Source organism: Takifugu flavidus, chromosome 13 (assembly GCF_003711565.1).
Source record: "Takifugu flavidus isolate HTHZ2018 chromosome 13, ASM371156v2, whole genome shotgun sequence".
NCBI classification, from domain to species: Eukaryota; Metazoa; Chordata; class Actinopteri; order Tetraodontiformes; family Tetraodontidae; genus Takifugu; species Takifugu flavidus.
In genome coordinates this window covers 4,585,698-4,600,531 of record NC_079532.1, presented here as the reverse complement: position 1 = coordinate 4,600,531, position 14,834 = coordinate 4,585,698, and the positions used below count along the sequence as shown (strand labels likewise).

Sequence of the window (14,834 nt, the reverse complement as noted above, 5' to 3'; positions counted from 1 at the left end):
TTTTTATGAATGCCTCTCATATAGTCGTTGCTTCTGGCTAGAGCGTCAAAACTGCGTCTTCATATCAAGTCTTTGTAATTATTCGACCTTTCTCTTCAGCTTGCGCATAAACGCGCTAATATTCCATCGTCAATTTTAAATAAATTACAATTGCAGGCGAGTTATTTATTAATGAAGGTGAACGCTGAGACATTTTTGCTAAATCTTTTCCGGTAATTTTAGATGTACTCACCAAAACAAATAATTAACGACCAAAAAAAGGGAAATCACTTGGTTTCAGATGTTTTATTAATTACACTTACATAAAATTATATCAAAAAATCCTGAAAAGTCACTGGATTCTTTTTTCCCCTCCTCGTTTGAAGACGGATCACAAAAACTCACTTTATGCGTATACAAGCAGACAGTGACGCCCGTTCGTCGAGGCTTCATAGAAACTTACCGTTGTAAAAAATAAAAAAAAACAATAATTGATATTAACCGCTGTTCACATGGCTTTACATTACAGTTCGACAGTAACACTTAAGTCCTCTACACTACACTAAGAAAAACCACACAAAGAAGTCCTACGTGTGACATGCCAGGGACACGCTCCGTCTAACAGCGAGACTACACCGAGGATTCAATCCGCGCATTTCAGAAAGCCGGAACATCACTTCTTACATTTTTTTTTTTTGGCAAATAAACCAAGCACGACACATCTGGTGGGATAATCTGTTCCCTCTTTTGGAATTTCAGGCCTTGCGCAACAACACCGAGAGCGCAAATATCTGCATCCGGTGTCCAATTACACGATATCAAACGGCTGTTGAGTTTGATTTAAAATTCTTTAGAAAAAACACGATATGGCACGTTTTGTTCTTTTTGTGCTCTACAAAATGGCAGTAGTTGTTTTTGCTTCTTCTTTTTTTTTTTAATATGACTTTTATTTATATATTTTTTGCCTCGCCGGAATGTGCGCGCTCCCGTCCGTCTGCGTGTGTCCCGCAGAGGGAACTTTGTGCTGCTTTCTGAGGTGTAAAAGACTGTAGAAAGCTGTGCTTGCGTCGTGTGCGGCTTATTTTAACCTTAACAGACGAGAGATGTCATATTAATCAATTCATTTAATCGACGCATACGGGATATTTTCTGAGGTTGTTTTTTAAAAAAAAATCTTCTTTTTTTTAAATTTGCATCAGAATGGGTGTGTTACCTGCGTGAATTTGGCTGCTCAAACGTAAAGATAATTTACAGTAACGCCGCAGAAATGGGCGCGGATCAGCGGCCAGGCTGCTTGTAGTTGCCGTTGATCTCCTCCGAGATGGTGACCGCCTCTGCCCCCAGCGGTAATCTGTCACTGTACTCCGAACCCATTTCAAACTCCTCCTGGTTGGTTTTTGAGGAGGACCCCGGGATGGACTCTGTGGCCACGCTTCCCTCAGCCTCCCCCTCTCCTCCGTCGCCTTCCTCCCCCTCAGCCTCCGCTTCCCCAGTGTCTGACTCGCTGGGGTTGAAGGTCTTCTCGGACCCCACAAAAGACGCCCTCATATCGAAATCTCCAGCCATTTGTTTCTCCATCTGATCCGGGTTCTGGGTCCTCATTATGAGTCGGTAGGTCTTCCCTTGGTACTTGTATAATAAGTGGCAGCAGGTGGCCCCCAGTAGGGGGACAGTGGCCAGACCCAGGAGGAAAATGCTGACAATCACGATGATAAGCAGGGAGGGTATTTTCTTCCTAGTTGTGAAGACCACTTGCACTTGACAGTCCTTCCCCCCATATGTGAGACACAGTGTGTAATTGGTGCCAGGCTGTAAATTGTGGAAGTGGTAGGCATTGACCCCCTCCTCTATTTTGGACCACTGAACCATGGAGTGCCCGTTGCCTTTCTTCACGCAGAGGTAGAGCATGTCTAAGGTGGTTTTGCCGGAGGCGGACTGGAGCAGACCCAGAGGCTCTTTGTTCACCGTCTCCTGATCCTCGGTGGGACTCAGATGAAGCGTCGATTTGCTGTTGGGCAGTTTCAGAGGATTCAGCTGCACTTTTGCCTCCGTTTCCGAAACCTCCAAAGCAATCACGCCGAAGTCAAAGGTGTACTGCTTCAGGTCGTCCAGGCTCAGGTTGAAGGCGTGGTTGGAGATGTATTCGCTGTTCTCCTTGACGCCGCACTTGCTGGCGAAGCTGGGGTCCTTCACTACACTGATCTGCCTGCCGCCGTCGCCTTTGTCTGGCAGGGCTTCGTGTCCCCCCTTTGTTTTTTCCTCCGGCTTGATCCAGTTAATTTCCTTGCTTTTGGAGATGGGTTCTGCAGGCTTTTTGACGGGCGGGCGGATCTTGACGACTGTCGCGTCCGGCTTTACGCCGCTCGCTGCTTTTTGTGAGACGGTCACGGCCAGTTTTACGGCGCCGTCCACCCTTCCCAGCTCGTTGACTGCAGAGCAGGTGTAATTTCCATCTTCCCTTTCGCTCATACGGGGAATGATGAGGGTGCCGTTTATGAAGACGAGGAATCGATCGTTGGTTGTTTTATCATTAATTGGCGCCTCATTGATCTCTCCCACAGAGGGCAAGGGGAACAGATGGTTTTGATTTCCTGCGTTCACCTCCCAGCTGACCTGCGGTTTGGGGCTGCCGGTGGTCTCGCAGCTCAGGATGACCGTCGAGCCCTCGGAGAGCTCTGTGTTCTCGATGTTGGGCTGGTATTTTATGGTGACAGTTGGGGCTTTACAGCTCAGTTTGGGAAGCTTCGTAACCAGCGTGCCGTTCAGGTGCGTCGGGCTGTTGCACACTATTGCATTTTGTTCGGGGATGGAAATCTTGTTTGTTGTGATCCAGTCCCTCAGCCACTCCAGGCTGCAGGAGCAATCGAAGGGGTTGTTGAAAATCTGAAGGTGGGACATGGAGGTGAGGGCGGTGAAGGTGCCCTGCACAATGGTGGTGAACTTGTTGTTATTGATGCGCACGGATCTCAGGTCTTTAAGTGTGGAGAAAGCATCTTTGGGGAGGTTCACCATCTCGTTGTTGTTCATTTTCAGAAGCTGCAGGGCCGTGAGGTTACGCAGATCCTCCCAGGGGAAGAAGACAATGTGGTTGTTGCTAACATCCAAGTTGCGGAGCTGAATCAGGGGAGCGAAGGTGTTCCTCTCGATGCTGACAATCTCATTGTGGGCCAGCCAGAGAGAGGTGACCTGCGTGATGTTGACGAAGCTTCTGCTTTTTAGGGATTTGATCTTATTGGCAGAAAGGCTGACTGTGGTAACGTTGGACGGGAGACCCACAGGCACCGCCAGCAGGTCTTTGTAAGCACAGTCAGCAATCTGGTGGGTAAATTTATCCTGGCAGCTGCAGAACTCTGGACAGCACTGCACAATGCCCATCACAGTGGTCCACAAGGCAAAGATCTGTAGGAGCCGTCCAGCCATTTTCTGTACCTGCAAATATCAATGAAAGCATATTAACTGAAGATCACCATTCTAATAGCCAGACAGTATTAAACCTGTCCCTTTAAACAAGACACATGTGAATTCCCAACAACTTTTAGATTTAAAACCCTTTAACTGGCCTGAAATTCTTCTGAAACTCATCAAAACGAGGAAGGAGAAAACAGAGACATTTCTGTGGTCTGAATGCACCACGAGGATGGTTTTCTTTTCTTAAAACTCACTTCAATGCATTTGAAAATCTTGTTCAGGGGTCATCTACACGCGTGCTTTGTGTTTGCAGCAGTTTTCCTACTGAGCTTCTATCTGTGCTTCCAGGCACCGCCTGGGTGCTGAAAACTGTTGATCTTGGCAGATATCAAAGACAATATCACCAATTTCTTATGAAACCTCGTGTTTTCTATAGTAAATTTCCACTGATTTAAACTGATGCCCCATCACCGTCCACACATAAGAGAAAACTGACACGCGATCTATGTCCAATCTGACCTGGATTCTAATAAAAAGTGTTCTTTTTTAAAAACAAACAAACAAAAAACATATTTTACCAACAACATCTTCACGCCTTACCTGTCAACGTGAACTTCAGTGTCTGTTTTATTAATCCCTCGGAGTTCTACAGTCCTCTGAAACAAATTTTACTGGTGGAAAAAGCTGGAGTCGTCGTTTGTTGCGCAAGATTTCACGTGATATTTGCAGACATCGACTGTGCTGATGAAGGGCGGCGGAAGGAACATGTTTTCCCCGCTGACCTGCGAGACGGTCCTCGGCGCCTTTTTCCCTCTCTGCGAGTGCGGAAGCCTCCGCGCGTTCGCGACAGGGACGCGTGAGCGCGCAGCCTCTCCCATCTCTCTTCTCAGTATTAAAGATACAGAAGCTCCGGGGCCTCCACCCTGAAAGATAATTCATTATTTAAGATCCGATGATTTATTTATTATTCCAATCTTAAACATAATCTTTGACCCCATTCGATTCGGTTGCGGTCTTTTGTCTTTAGTTGCCAAAAACGAGAAAAGAAGTTTGGTTCAGGATAGCAGGCAAACAGAGGATACAAATCAAGCCGTAGAGCTGACCATGTACATGGATAAATAAATAGATTCTCATTAAAACACAAATTTTACTTAATGGTTGCTGTGATGCAGAATTTAAGATTTAAAAAAAGGCGTCATCCTCGGCAGGTCACATATTGTCAACTGCAAAAATCTAAATTTCATAATCTATTGCTGTCGTGACGATTTTACTATTATTTTTATATTGTCATTATTTGTCCTAAATAGTATTGTTACTAATGTTGACTTTTCCTTCTCTAATACTGCCGCTCTCTGGTGAAGAAGAGAATTACATCAATAAATGCCCAACGGGATTTTAAAATGTAATACCACCACACATCAGTAGATGGGGTGATAAAATAAGGACGTTTACGAAAACACTATTTTAAGAGGCCCATAAATTAAAAAGTAGCCCCCTTTAAACTATTAATAGGACTAATACACTGAGATTGATCTTAATGACATCCTCTTGGTGTGTTTCAATATAAACCTGTTGAACTGAAAAATAGAACAGTTGAACGTCAGGTATGACGACAAAAAATATTTTATACAAGAAAAATCTGTCCAGGTGACATGTTAGTATTGTTTAAAAGAATTACATGATCAAAGTAAAAATGTCAGAATTCCGTTTTAGAGAGCAGCCTGTGTCCTGTGATACAACAGTGACATCTGCTGGTATAGTGATGAAAATGCACCCGCGATTTCTTTTAATTTCGACATGAATTATGTCAAGTCACGCGCGTAAGCACACACACACACACACACACACACACACAGAGGAGAGTAAAGTGATTTGATGGAGATTATACAACATAGAATAGAATATACTTTGTCATATATTTATATTTGTCAATAAACAAGATTTCACAATGACATGTTGAGGCCGGATGGAGGGAAAACCAGCTTTGGCCATGCTGCCACTTTTGATCAACCTAACTTGTTTTTGTAATGTGATGTGAGTGGTAAAAGGTAAAATACAGAAATTGTTATTCATTTTCTTGATATGCAAATAAACAACATGCATTTGAAAGAGCAAATCATCTCTTACGCCGTGGACATAAGAAATATTTCATGTTACAGTGCTGGGAAGAGAAGTGCATTGAAATGAACTCTTGTGTTTTACCTCAGTTACTCCTTGCATATTTTGAACTCCCTCCCTTCCCGTTCTTTTTCCTGTCGACAACAGGAAAACACGTCACTTTGATTCTTTGATTTAGGAATCAAGGTCTATTTGCGGTCATGTCACATTAGCAGATAAGGGTGGCCATATCACAAAATGTATATTTAGCAGTGTGACCCTAACAAGCCCCACCAGAACAGAACATTCAGGAACGAAGGGCCATCACAGATAAGCCGAGGTGTCGGTCCTGCCCAGAATCCTTATTGAATCTTGGATGCTAAATGGACCTTCATGACCCCAGAGAGGCGCCGTTGACGTTTGATATGACTGTGCTCTTCACAGCATGTCCTGTCCAGTTCAGCCCTGTTTTGGTTTAAATGTTGATGACAGCTGTAGGTTGGGCAGTTTTTGCAAGACCTGTTTAATTTCTGGCTTTCCGTTGTGTCGGAACACTGGGATGGGACAGGATTTAATTAACCAGGGTGGCTCCAGCAATTATTCCTGTTGAAAATTCTGTGTCCCACAGATCCCTGACGGCATGTTTTAGGTCTCCAGTTGGGCTGTGTTGCATCATTGCTCTTAGCATTGATCTATAAAAAAAAAAGACAGTTGCTTCGAGATGTTAATTTTGCATTTGTTTTTTATTTTCCTCTACACACGTCATCAAAAAAGACCCGAGTCAAGCACAGACAAATTGTTTGGTCTGGAGGTTTGTCCCATAAACAGGATGAGGTTTCCAAAGCTTCCTAATCTAAAGAACATCAGACAAGAGCCCAGGCTCATGTTGGCGTGACTGTTTATTGATGAAGTCAGAATGCCTCAGTGAAAACATGGAGAGGAAAAAGCAATTACAGTTTTAAAAAGAAATTTCATGATTATCCAAAAATAAGAAATTTTGAAATTTCTTCCTAAAACTGTAAAAAGGATATCACTCTTTGCACTCCATGGTTTATATAAAAATAAAAAGACTTTAGTTCAGATGTGGTTAACAAAAATACTATAACAATTATATGTAAACAGTTCATCATTTACATTTCTACATCTTATTTAAAGCTTAAAGCAAACTTACATTAAATAAATAACATTTTTTGACCTGCTATTTACAAAAGAATCATTAAAAACTGAAAACACTTGCTCAGATTCAATAAGTGAAGAAAGGAGGATGCTTTTCACACATCAGTTTCTCACACTCAAACATTCTCAGACCGACAGCGTTCCATTAAAGTGAGTCGTGTGTGTGAATTCTAGTTGCTGGACAGCAACATTGTAGATCACGTCTCTCCAGCTGTGCATCAAACGCAAGATCCTTCCTCCGAACATTCCTCAGCACCTTCATATCAACAACCTGCTATTACTGTGTTGCAGTGGGAATGCACGCCTTCCCCTTCTTACCTCATCCAAGTGCTGCAAACATTCACGTGGGATGCTAAAGACTGCTTACTAACCGATCCAGACTAAACGGTTTTAATTTAAGGGAGTTAAGACTCTGACTCTGGTACCTTTATTACACCCACCAGAGCCATTGTAAAAATAGACTGGGCAGAAATGAAGACATGAACTGTTCTGACACAACAAAGAAACAACTCCCGCAACTAAGACCTGGACTGTTGGAACGTTAGCATATCAAATAAACTGACTTTCACCAGATTGGTGGCAGTAAGGGCAAAGATTCAGCACAAGCTGTGCATAGCCTATGTCATTCCCATCACTCCTGATGCCACGGACAAGCCCAGGCTGAGCCAGAACTGTGAAACCACCGCTGAAGCATCGTTCCATTTGGCAGGAAGGATTTCAGTGTTTAATTTGATTTCAGTGTTTAATTTGGGGATGATCTGCTTTTCGAGGAGGTAACTCTTCAACTCGTTAGTGAAACCTTTCTCCTCCGAAACACATTTGTAGTTGCCGTAGTTCTCTTCCGTCATGGCCGGGATGAGGTGCAGGCACTGGGACTGCATCTGGAGGCAGGGACTCCTCTGGCCTCCGTGTTCCCAGGTGTAGACGGCGTGGTAGGAGTCAATGGGACAGGACAGGTAGAAGGGGACACCCAGGGGGACAGAGTGAGTGGTCCCTGTTCCCGCCAGAGCTGCAGAAACTGCTTCTCGCCTGGTGCGGTTCAGTTGCTGTACTAAAATTAAGACAAAATACAAGGATTCAGAAAAGCCTTGGTGTGTCATGTAATTTCTATTTTAAAGTAAACTTACATTTACATATTAAAAGCTACTAAAATAGAAAAAATACTGTGAGGAGAGCTGTGAGTTTGCACTTTCTTCCAAATTAAGCCATCAAGCGATTTGGGGCTGCTTAGTTTATTTGCAGGCCATCACAGGGCGAGCGATTGCTTTAATTTTCCTTTAGGGGCGCTCTCACACCCCGTCACAAGACGCATATGTTTAAAGTTGTCTTTTTTTAGGTGTTTGTGAAAATGGACATTAGAAAATTGACATTTCTGCAATCCAAGTTTTATATAAAAGTGTGCTAACTACTTACCTTCACCAGTCTCACACACGCTTATTTCCCCATTTAAGACATCTTGAATGCCTCCACTGAAAAAAACAACAAAAATATCTTGAGTGAAGAAAACAAATACACAACTTCCTATTTAAACAGACTAATTTAAATATATGGGCGAATAAACAATATATCCGACTTACGGCACATGTGGGGCGCATCCAGAGTGCGTCCACGAGCAGTACGGATCACGAGCCAGCACACAACTCTGACAGGATCTGTTGTAATCTTGACATCTCTGAAGGTCTACGGCAGAAATTTTCTCTGAGAAACCCACCACCAGCTTTTTCTAAGCAAAGGGAGACAGAAACATCAATAGGGAACAATCAATCAGGAGCATCAACAATTAATAGGAAATTGAAATATTTTATGTCCACTTGGGTTACGGTGTACAGTAATCCCACATCTCAACGAATGGTATATTCCAATTAAAACCCTTATTTTTAGAAAAGAAAATGATGTAGGAACCACCAGGCTTCATCAACTCATGAAGCACGAGTTTGGCCTTGAGGTGGCAGCACACACTCCTTCGTATGGGTGAGTTCCGGGTGAGACAGTGAGCTCCTAGATCCTCCTAGATCTGGATTAAAGTGGCAGTCAGCCCCTGAACAGTCTGTGGTGTGGCATCATGGATGCGTCATGACAATGACATCTCAAAGGTACTGGATCACACTCAGCTCTAGGCACCGCAGGCCCGTTCATTGCACCAATGTTGTTGACTGCTACCACATTGTCCTGAACCAAAGGCTCTGAAGATATGGAGCCAGTACCTAACAGCTGCCCTGTAACCCAGCCCACCAGTCATGCTGGAGGAGCTGGCACGCAGCAGACTGTTCTCCACAGTCAGGCTAAAACGTGCTCACAGGTGGCCTGCTGGGAGACCGTTTCTAAAGCTCTGGTAGTGCTTCTCTGGTACATCCACGCAGGGCCCTCTCCTGGTGTCTCCTTCACCCCCCAGTGTGAGCTGTGTCTGTCACTGGATGTGCTGGGTGCACTGGTGTCACTGGAAATGTCCCAGGAAGGAAGTAGCATTTAAAAACCCCAGTGTGACCCCAAGGATTTCTGTCATGAGCGGCACCTTTATGGAGTCAAGTTTGATGGACTGTACAGGAGAACGGCTGGACAGCTGCGTCTCTGAGATGATGAAGGGTTTGGATCCAGCCTCTAACACCTTATGGATTTTTCCCGAATCTGCAGGAGTGAGACACAGAGCTGTTATTTCCATACAAAATAGCACCCGTTGTACACTGCAACACTGGGGGCAAACGGGCCAACAGGGAAAGTAAAAATAACCTCCTGAACAAAACCAGGATGTTTCTTTTTTAGAACCCACCGGTCGATAGAAGCAGAACGTAAAACATCCGCCCGGCTGCAGCCTGAACTCGGTCCACAGCGATCTTGATGTAGTTGTTGTTGCTTATATAAAATGGAGCTGTGCGATGTACGGGGTGAACCCAGTCCGTCATTTCTGGATGGTTCTTGACCAAATCAATGGTGGCCAGTGGTAAACTCTTGCTGTTTCTGACGCACTGAAAACACAAGAACACCACACCGTCTGCGTTTCTGTAGGAAATATAGCATGACAAACGTTGGTTTGTTGTCCCGCAAACATTCAGTTCCTGAAGCCGACAGGGTTGTTTATGAAATTGAAAGAATTCTGTTGGTTTCAGGAACGCAAGCCCAAACAGCCTCCAAAAACTGTATAGAATCCGACAAATATTTCCCTAAAACTGTCAACTGGGAATGCAGAAGTGGATGGACTGTATAAAAGACATGGCAACAAGTGTTTGCTTTGTGGAAACTGTTACTCCCCACCTAAAATGTGGACAGAAATGGGTGAGGTCCCAAAAGCTTTCCTTTTAAATTTAAGGGGAATAAATGACTACAAGTGGAAGTAAGAGAAGGAAAGTCTGTCTGAAGACGATAATACAGCTGCACATGTTGAACACACTCATGGAACGTGTTGTTTTGTCAGCGATGTGTGAGAGAGCGAGGCTATATTTACCGTCCCTGGCCTCGGTGTGGGAATGTCGTTGCTGTAGCCTTTGAACGTCGAGGTCTCGAATACGTCTTCAATCATATCTATGGAATAGACGCACACAGCCGTGGAGTTCCTAAAGGACAATAATGTTTGTGGATGAGAAGATCAAAGGGGGTGTTTTAACATGATATATGGCTGTTCCTTTCAGCATTTAATTTCGCTCTGCTTGATGTTTGTTGATAAATCAGCTCTGCGTCACAGCGGGGAGGTCAATTAAACATCAGGTCAGCGTATTGTCTGTCAGCAGGAGGAAGAAACTTTGGAAAACGCTGAGCCTTTAGATTTAGATCTGCGTCAGCGTGTCCTTCAAATTGCTGCTTGACTGCTGATGACAGAGGGAAGGACGAGAGTCTAACCAGCTGCTCGTGAACAGGGCGTATACTCTGGTGTCGTGCCACTCGTCCGCGTGCACCACATGTATGTCCTGGAGGCGGGTGAAATAGAGGGACTCATCCGGGAAACCGCAGACCAGCCGCGCCTTGAGGAAGGTCGTCCACATGTTCTGGAAGAACCGTTTGGATCCGCCTTCATCCACCTGTGCATAGATCCGGGACAGGGAGTCATTCCTCTTTTAGTTTTACTGCACAATAAAATCAACCACCATCCATACTGGTTTAACCTGTTCAAATATTTGGGCTCTGCTTATCTTTAGCTTTATGGAGTCAGAGATGAAGGTTCAATTGTAATCTATAGTTGTAAGGAAATACACCTGTAATTTTGTTTCCAGCAAAATTACTCAAAACACACAACAATGAGCTTCCGCCAGGAAGGGTGCACCCACGTTTTATTGTTCCTGTAAATGATAATTATAGTCAACATGAAAGAGGAGTGGTCTGGTGACAGATGATGCCTTTGTCACGCTCCAACTCATCGGCGTCAGTTCTCCATGAATGAGAAGTTAACAAGGGTCAAAACGCTACATCAAAAGGTATAAAATGATCTTAGGAAAATGTTCTTTCTGCAGCGGGTACACTGCATATTTCAAGTCATGAGTCTAGAATAAGAGAAATGTCCTGCTTGCAGCCGTATCCCATGACCTTCATCCTGATCTTATGCTGCAAACTTCTGGGCGGGCTGCTGGAAAACAGCCTTTAAAGTGGTACACTCGTATTTTTAGCCAGCCAAAGGCCTGCTGGGTGTTTTGTCGGAGCAGAATGAGCTGCACATCACATCAGGAAAAGAGCAGCAACTTGAGAGCAGAATCATGTTTTACCTCACATTCAACCATTCACCATTGTTTCCAGCAGTATTGTGCTGCCCACGTCTCCTGCACCTGGTCACTCCTGATGCTTAAAGACGGGTTGTGAGTCAACCTCAGTGAGTCAACCTCACATAATGGTGTGTGTCCTAACATTTCCTTCTTTCTCCATTTAGAACTACCTAAAAAATCAGCTAACTGTGGAATACCTTTTATTTTTAAACCCCTCATCGACTGCAGCTCATTTTGGGATGACGCTGGTTTGTCTGAGACTAAATCTAGATCCACCCAGACCCCCTCGAATGTTTTCCATCATAGCCTCAACCATTTAAAATAACCTGCCCCGGACGTTTGGATCTCATTTCATTGTATCCGATCGCCCACCGTTTGCATGAGTTTTCACAGGTGGGCGTTGGGTATTCTGAACTTTCAATCGCGTTCTCTGTGTTTGCACATGTGATTCATTTAGTTCTCCGTTTCACAATATAATGTATTGTTATTGTAGTTATATTTGCCGCATAAGAAAATGAAATCAGAAATAATTCATCAACTTGATGCATCATGCCTCCCTCCCTAAGCCTTAGTCTGAGCCCTCATTGTATTTTGATCATGTTCAAACTAAATAAGCAGAATCAAATAGAGAGTTGATTGTGATTTTCTACTGTATTAAACAGGGTGCGGAACCTGGGAGATTTAACAGTAGCCGTCTGATCGGATTAGCACTTCAGTGATATAACAGGTCTCTTCGGGGATTCAGCTCACCTTGCACACCCTGGCAACCCTGGATACCCAGGGGTCCGCTTCCGGGTTGGTACCAGCATTCTTTTCCCTAAAGAATACATAGATCTTCTCGTTGTCGGGGTCATCTTTCCTCTGCACCCAGGAGGCAGAGATGAAAGTGGGGTCTACAGAGATTGAGTTTCGGAAGACAGTAAAAAAGCAATAGTGCATTTCAGGACTGCTCTGTCTTTGTACCTATAGTCTCATCTAGTTCCTCTAGTTACCTGTTACCCAGTTTTCATACATCCAGACGCTGGTTCTCCCGCCAGCTTTCCTTCTGAATTGCAAAAAACTTCCATCGGCGTCCAAGGGTGCAGCCGAGTATAGATCTCCCTCTAAGAACAGCAAATGATGCAATATTATAGGGCGTGCTTCTGCAGTCAAACACGATATGGTTACATGAGCGCACGCCGCTGGCGTGTTTGTGAAACGTGTTCATTTTTCATACCTACTGTTAGCGATATTGAATTCTGCGTGGGCATAAAAGGGGAGATGCCAATTCCCTCATAACTCTCCATTACTTCAGCAGGTTGATTGTTGACTGAGGAGTACTGCAGAAACACAGAAATAAACGAGGGGGGAGTGTTCAAAAGGGGTGGAAAAAGATAAAACATTAAACAGCCTCCTAGGAATACAGACGGGTGTCAAATGAAAGTTTAATGAACCACTCCGGCGCCCTTTGTCTAGCTGAGCTATTGCCACAATAGAGGCGACATGGAAATAACTCTTGGGAAAACAGAGTTGAACTATAAAGAGAAGGTTAACCTGTTATGTGGTGAAGGCTGGTGTAGTTGCTAGAACAGAGACTGCAACTACATATACCAGCCCTGTTCTTTGCTTAAAAGAAAACACCCTACAATTACAGCTATTTCCAAACATTAGACCAGACAGGTGCAAACACTCACAAGCTTCCAACACCTGGGTTTGTTTCCATTGGTGCCGCAGACAAAAAGACTGTCTTGAAATTTTTCGATGACTGTGATGACGTTCGAACAGGCGCCCTGTAACACAGACACAGTTGTCATCAACTGTCGGGTTCCCGTTTCCTTCAAAGATGCTGATGGTGTAAACCAATTTTGCCTGTGACTGACCGTGCTGCACTGCTGTCCTGTGGCGTTAAGAGAAAATTTCTGCAGAGACGAGGCGAGAGATGACGTCAGTGGTGCATGAGAGGACGTGAAGAAAAGGAATATTTTAAACATTGAGTTAATGAGAAATTAGAAATCATCAGCTTCTCCAGAGGCATATTTCTATTTTTAAAAAATCCCGCAAGGCTTTGAAACTGAGATGGTCTGCTTTTTTTTTCTTCTCACATTTACTCTTATCTGCAAAAGCTTTTCACCCTCGATAACGTTTTCTGTTGAAGTGGTTTCGACTGCTTGGCTCCATTAGTGACATCTCTTTCTTATGGTCAGAACTGAGGCAACCCCCTTTTTCCTTTCTGCAGTCTTGACAAATGACCAAAGAAACACTTACTCTGGTACTTTTTTCATTAAAAGAGTCAAATTAAATCATTCATCTGCTCATTATTATAAATTACGCAGCTGTTTTTGTCCCCTGGAGAGAAGCAGGATATCAACAGACTCCAAATTTAAAATGCTGTCAGTGGCAGCTGCCATACAGACAGACAGACATTCATTGTGTCTATAGCAACCATCTGTTACACTAGGTTACAGCATCTCATTATAACCAACCACCATATCAGAAGTCCAGCTGCCACCAACTTGACTGAGCAAACCACACACGCAGACACACACACACACACACACACACACACACACACACACACACACACACACACAGACAGAAACATATAAAAGTTCACTTTTCCCACCTCTATTGTATTATAGTCGTTCACGTTCAGCTTCGACACATAATTTGTTCCTCCAACATACATCTCCTCAGAGTCCTCATGATAGAAAAAAACATTTGGGTAGTCCACCTCATTTTCCAGTGCACAACCATTTTTCATATCTGATTTAGGGGAAGAAAAGAGGGATCATATCATCAAATTGTCCGTAGGTGATGTTTCGGGTTTTTAAAATGTAATTTTAAAAAAACATCATTAAAAAAGAAAGCTACCGTCGCTACCTTTGCAGAGTATTCTGGCGTTGTCCTCACATCCAAGACAAGGCGCGTCGTCCAAGGAGAGACTGAGGACAACGAAAAAATGCCGAGAAAGAAAATATGAAATAAAAAAAAATCGGTTCATTTCAAGTTCGCAGAGAGACACTGTCTCCAACTCTTTTTAGACCGGAGTTGACTCAAATTTGATTAGCTCCGGTGGCGTTAAGGCTCCTCCTCCCATGGACTCAAAGCTACTATCAATCAGGCATGATGTCCTATCAAAGAAGATTGACAGTGTTCCTTCTAATCCGATTTAAGGTTTATCTGCATGTACAATTGAATTACATCCTTTTTTAACGCTCCCGGTGAATGAGATCTGCAGCGATCAGCCTCACGCCTACCGGCTGCGCATTGACGCAGTAACGCAATATGCTGCAGTCTCAAAGGGGTGATTTAAACCTACCTGGCAATAACGGCGACATAAACGGGATGAAAACATTTCCATTCAAATGCTGCTGAGAACTGGTCGGCAAAATGTATGTGATGTATAAAATATGGTAGCGACAATGAGGCGGAGCAGGTGTGCAGTCAGGGTGAAGGTTATAACATAAAACACCCACCATGAAAAACAAATTAGAATTATTGAATTGAATT

General features: G+C 43.8%; 2 protein-coding genes across 3 annotated transcripts; both read right to left on the bottom strand.

The window, feature by feature from the left end:
* Window positions 1-270: 270 nt before the first annotated feature.
* On the bottom strand, window positions 271-4,238 carry islr2 (immunoglobulin superfamily containing leucine-rich repeat 2). Its single transcript, XM_057051153.1, has 2 exons — window positions 3,988-4,238; window positions 271-3,408 (listed from the first exon to the last, which is right to left on the bottom strand). Exon 2 carries the CDS (start codon window positions 3,397-3,399, stop codon window positions 1,258-1,260), a length of 2,142 nt encoding a protein of 713 aa, XP_056907133.1. The 5' UTR covers window positions 3,400-3,408; window positions 3,988-4,238; the 3' UTR covers window positions 271-1,257.
* Window positions 4,239-6,208: 1,970 nt separating this feature from the next.
* sema7a (semaphorin 7A) lies at window positions 6,209-14,771 on the bottom strand. Of its 2 annotated transcripts, XM_057051838.1 has the most exons (15): window positions 14,644-14,771; window positions 14,205-14,455; window positions 13,948-14,087; window positions 13,205-13,243; window positions 13,019-13,114; window positions 12,562-12,664; window positions 12,338-12,448; window positions 12,096-12,238; window positions 10,492-10,670; window positions 10,100-10,208; window positions 9,428-9,623; window positions 9,173-9,285; window positions 8,238-8,383; window positions 8,074-8,129; window positions 6,209-7,711 (listed from the first exon to the last, which is right to left on the bottom strand). In XM_057051838.1, the coding sequence occupies exons 2-15, from the start codon at window positions 14,323-14,325 to the stop codon at window positions 7,278-7,280; spliced, it is 1,986 nt and encodes a 661-aa protein (XP_056907818.1). In that variant the 5' UTR covers window positions 14,326-14,455; window positions 14,644-14,771; the 3' UTR covers window positions 6,209-7,277. The 2 variants fall into 2 exon arrangements, with proteins under 2 accessions (XP_056907818.1, XP_056907817.1); XM_057051837.1 differs by having other exon boundaries at window positions 14,205-14,694.
* Between the last annotated feature and the right edge of the window lie 63 nt (window positions 14,772-14,834).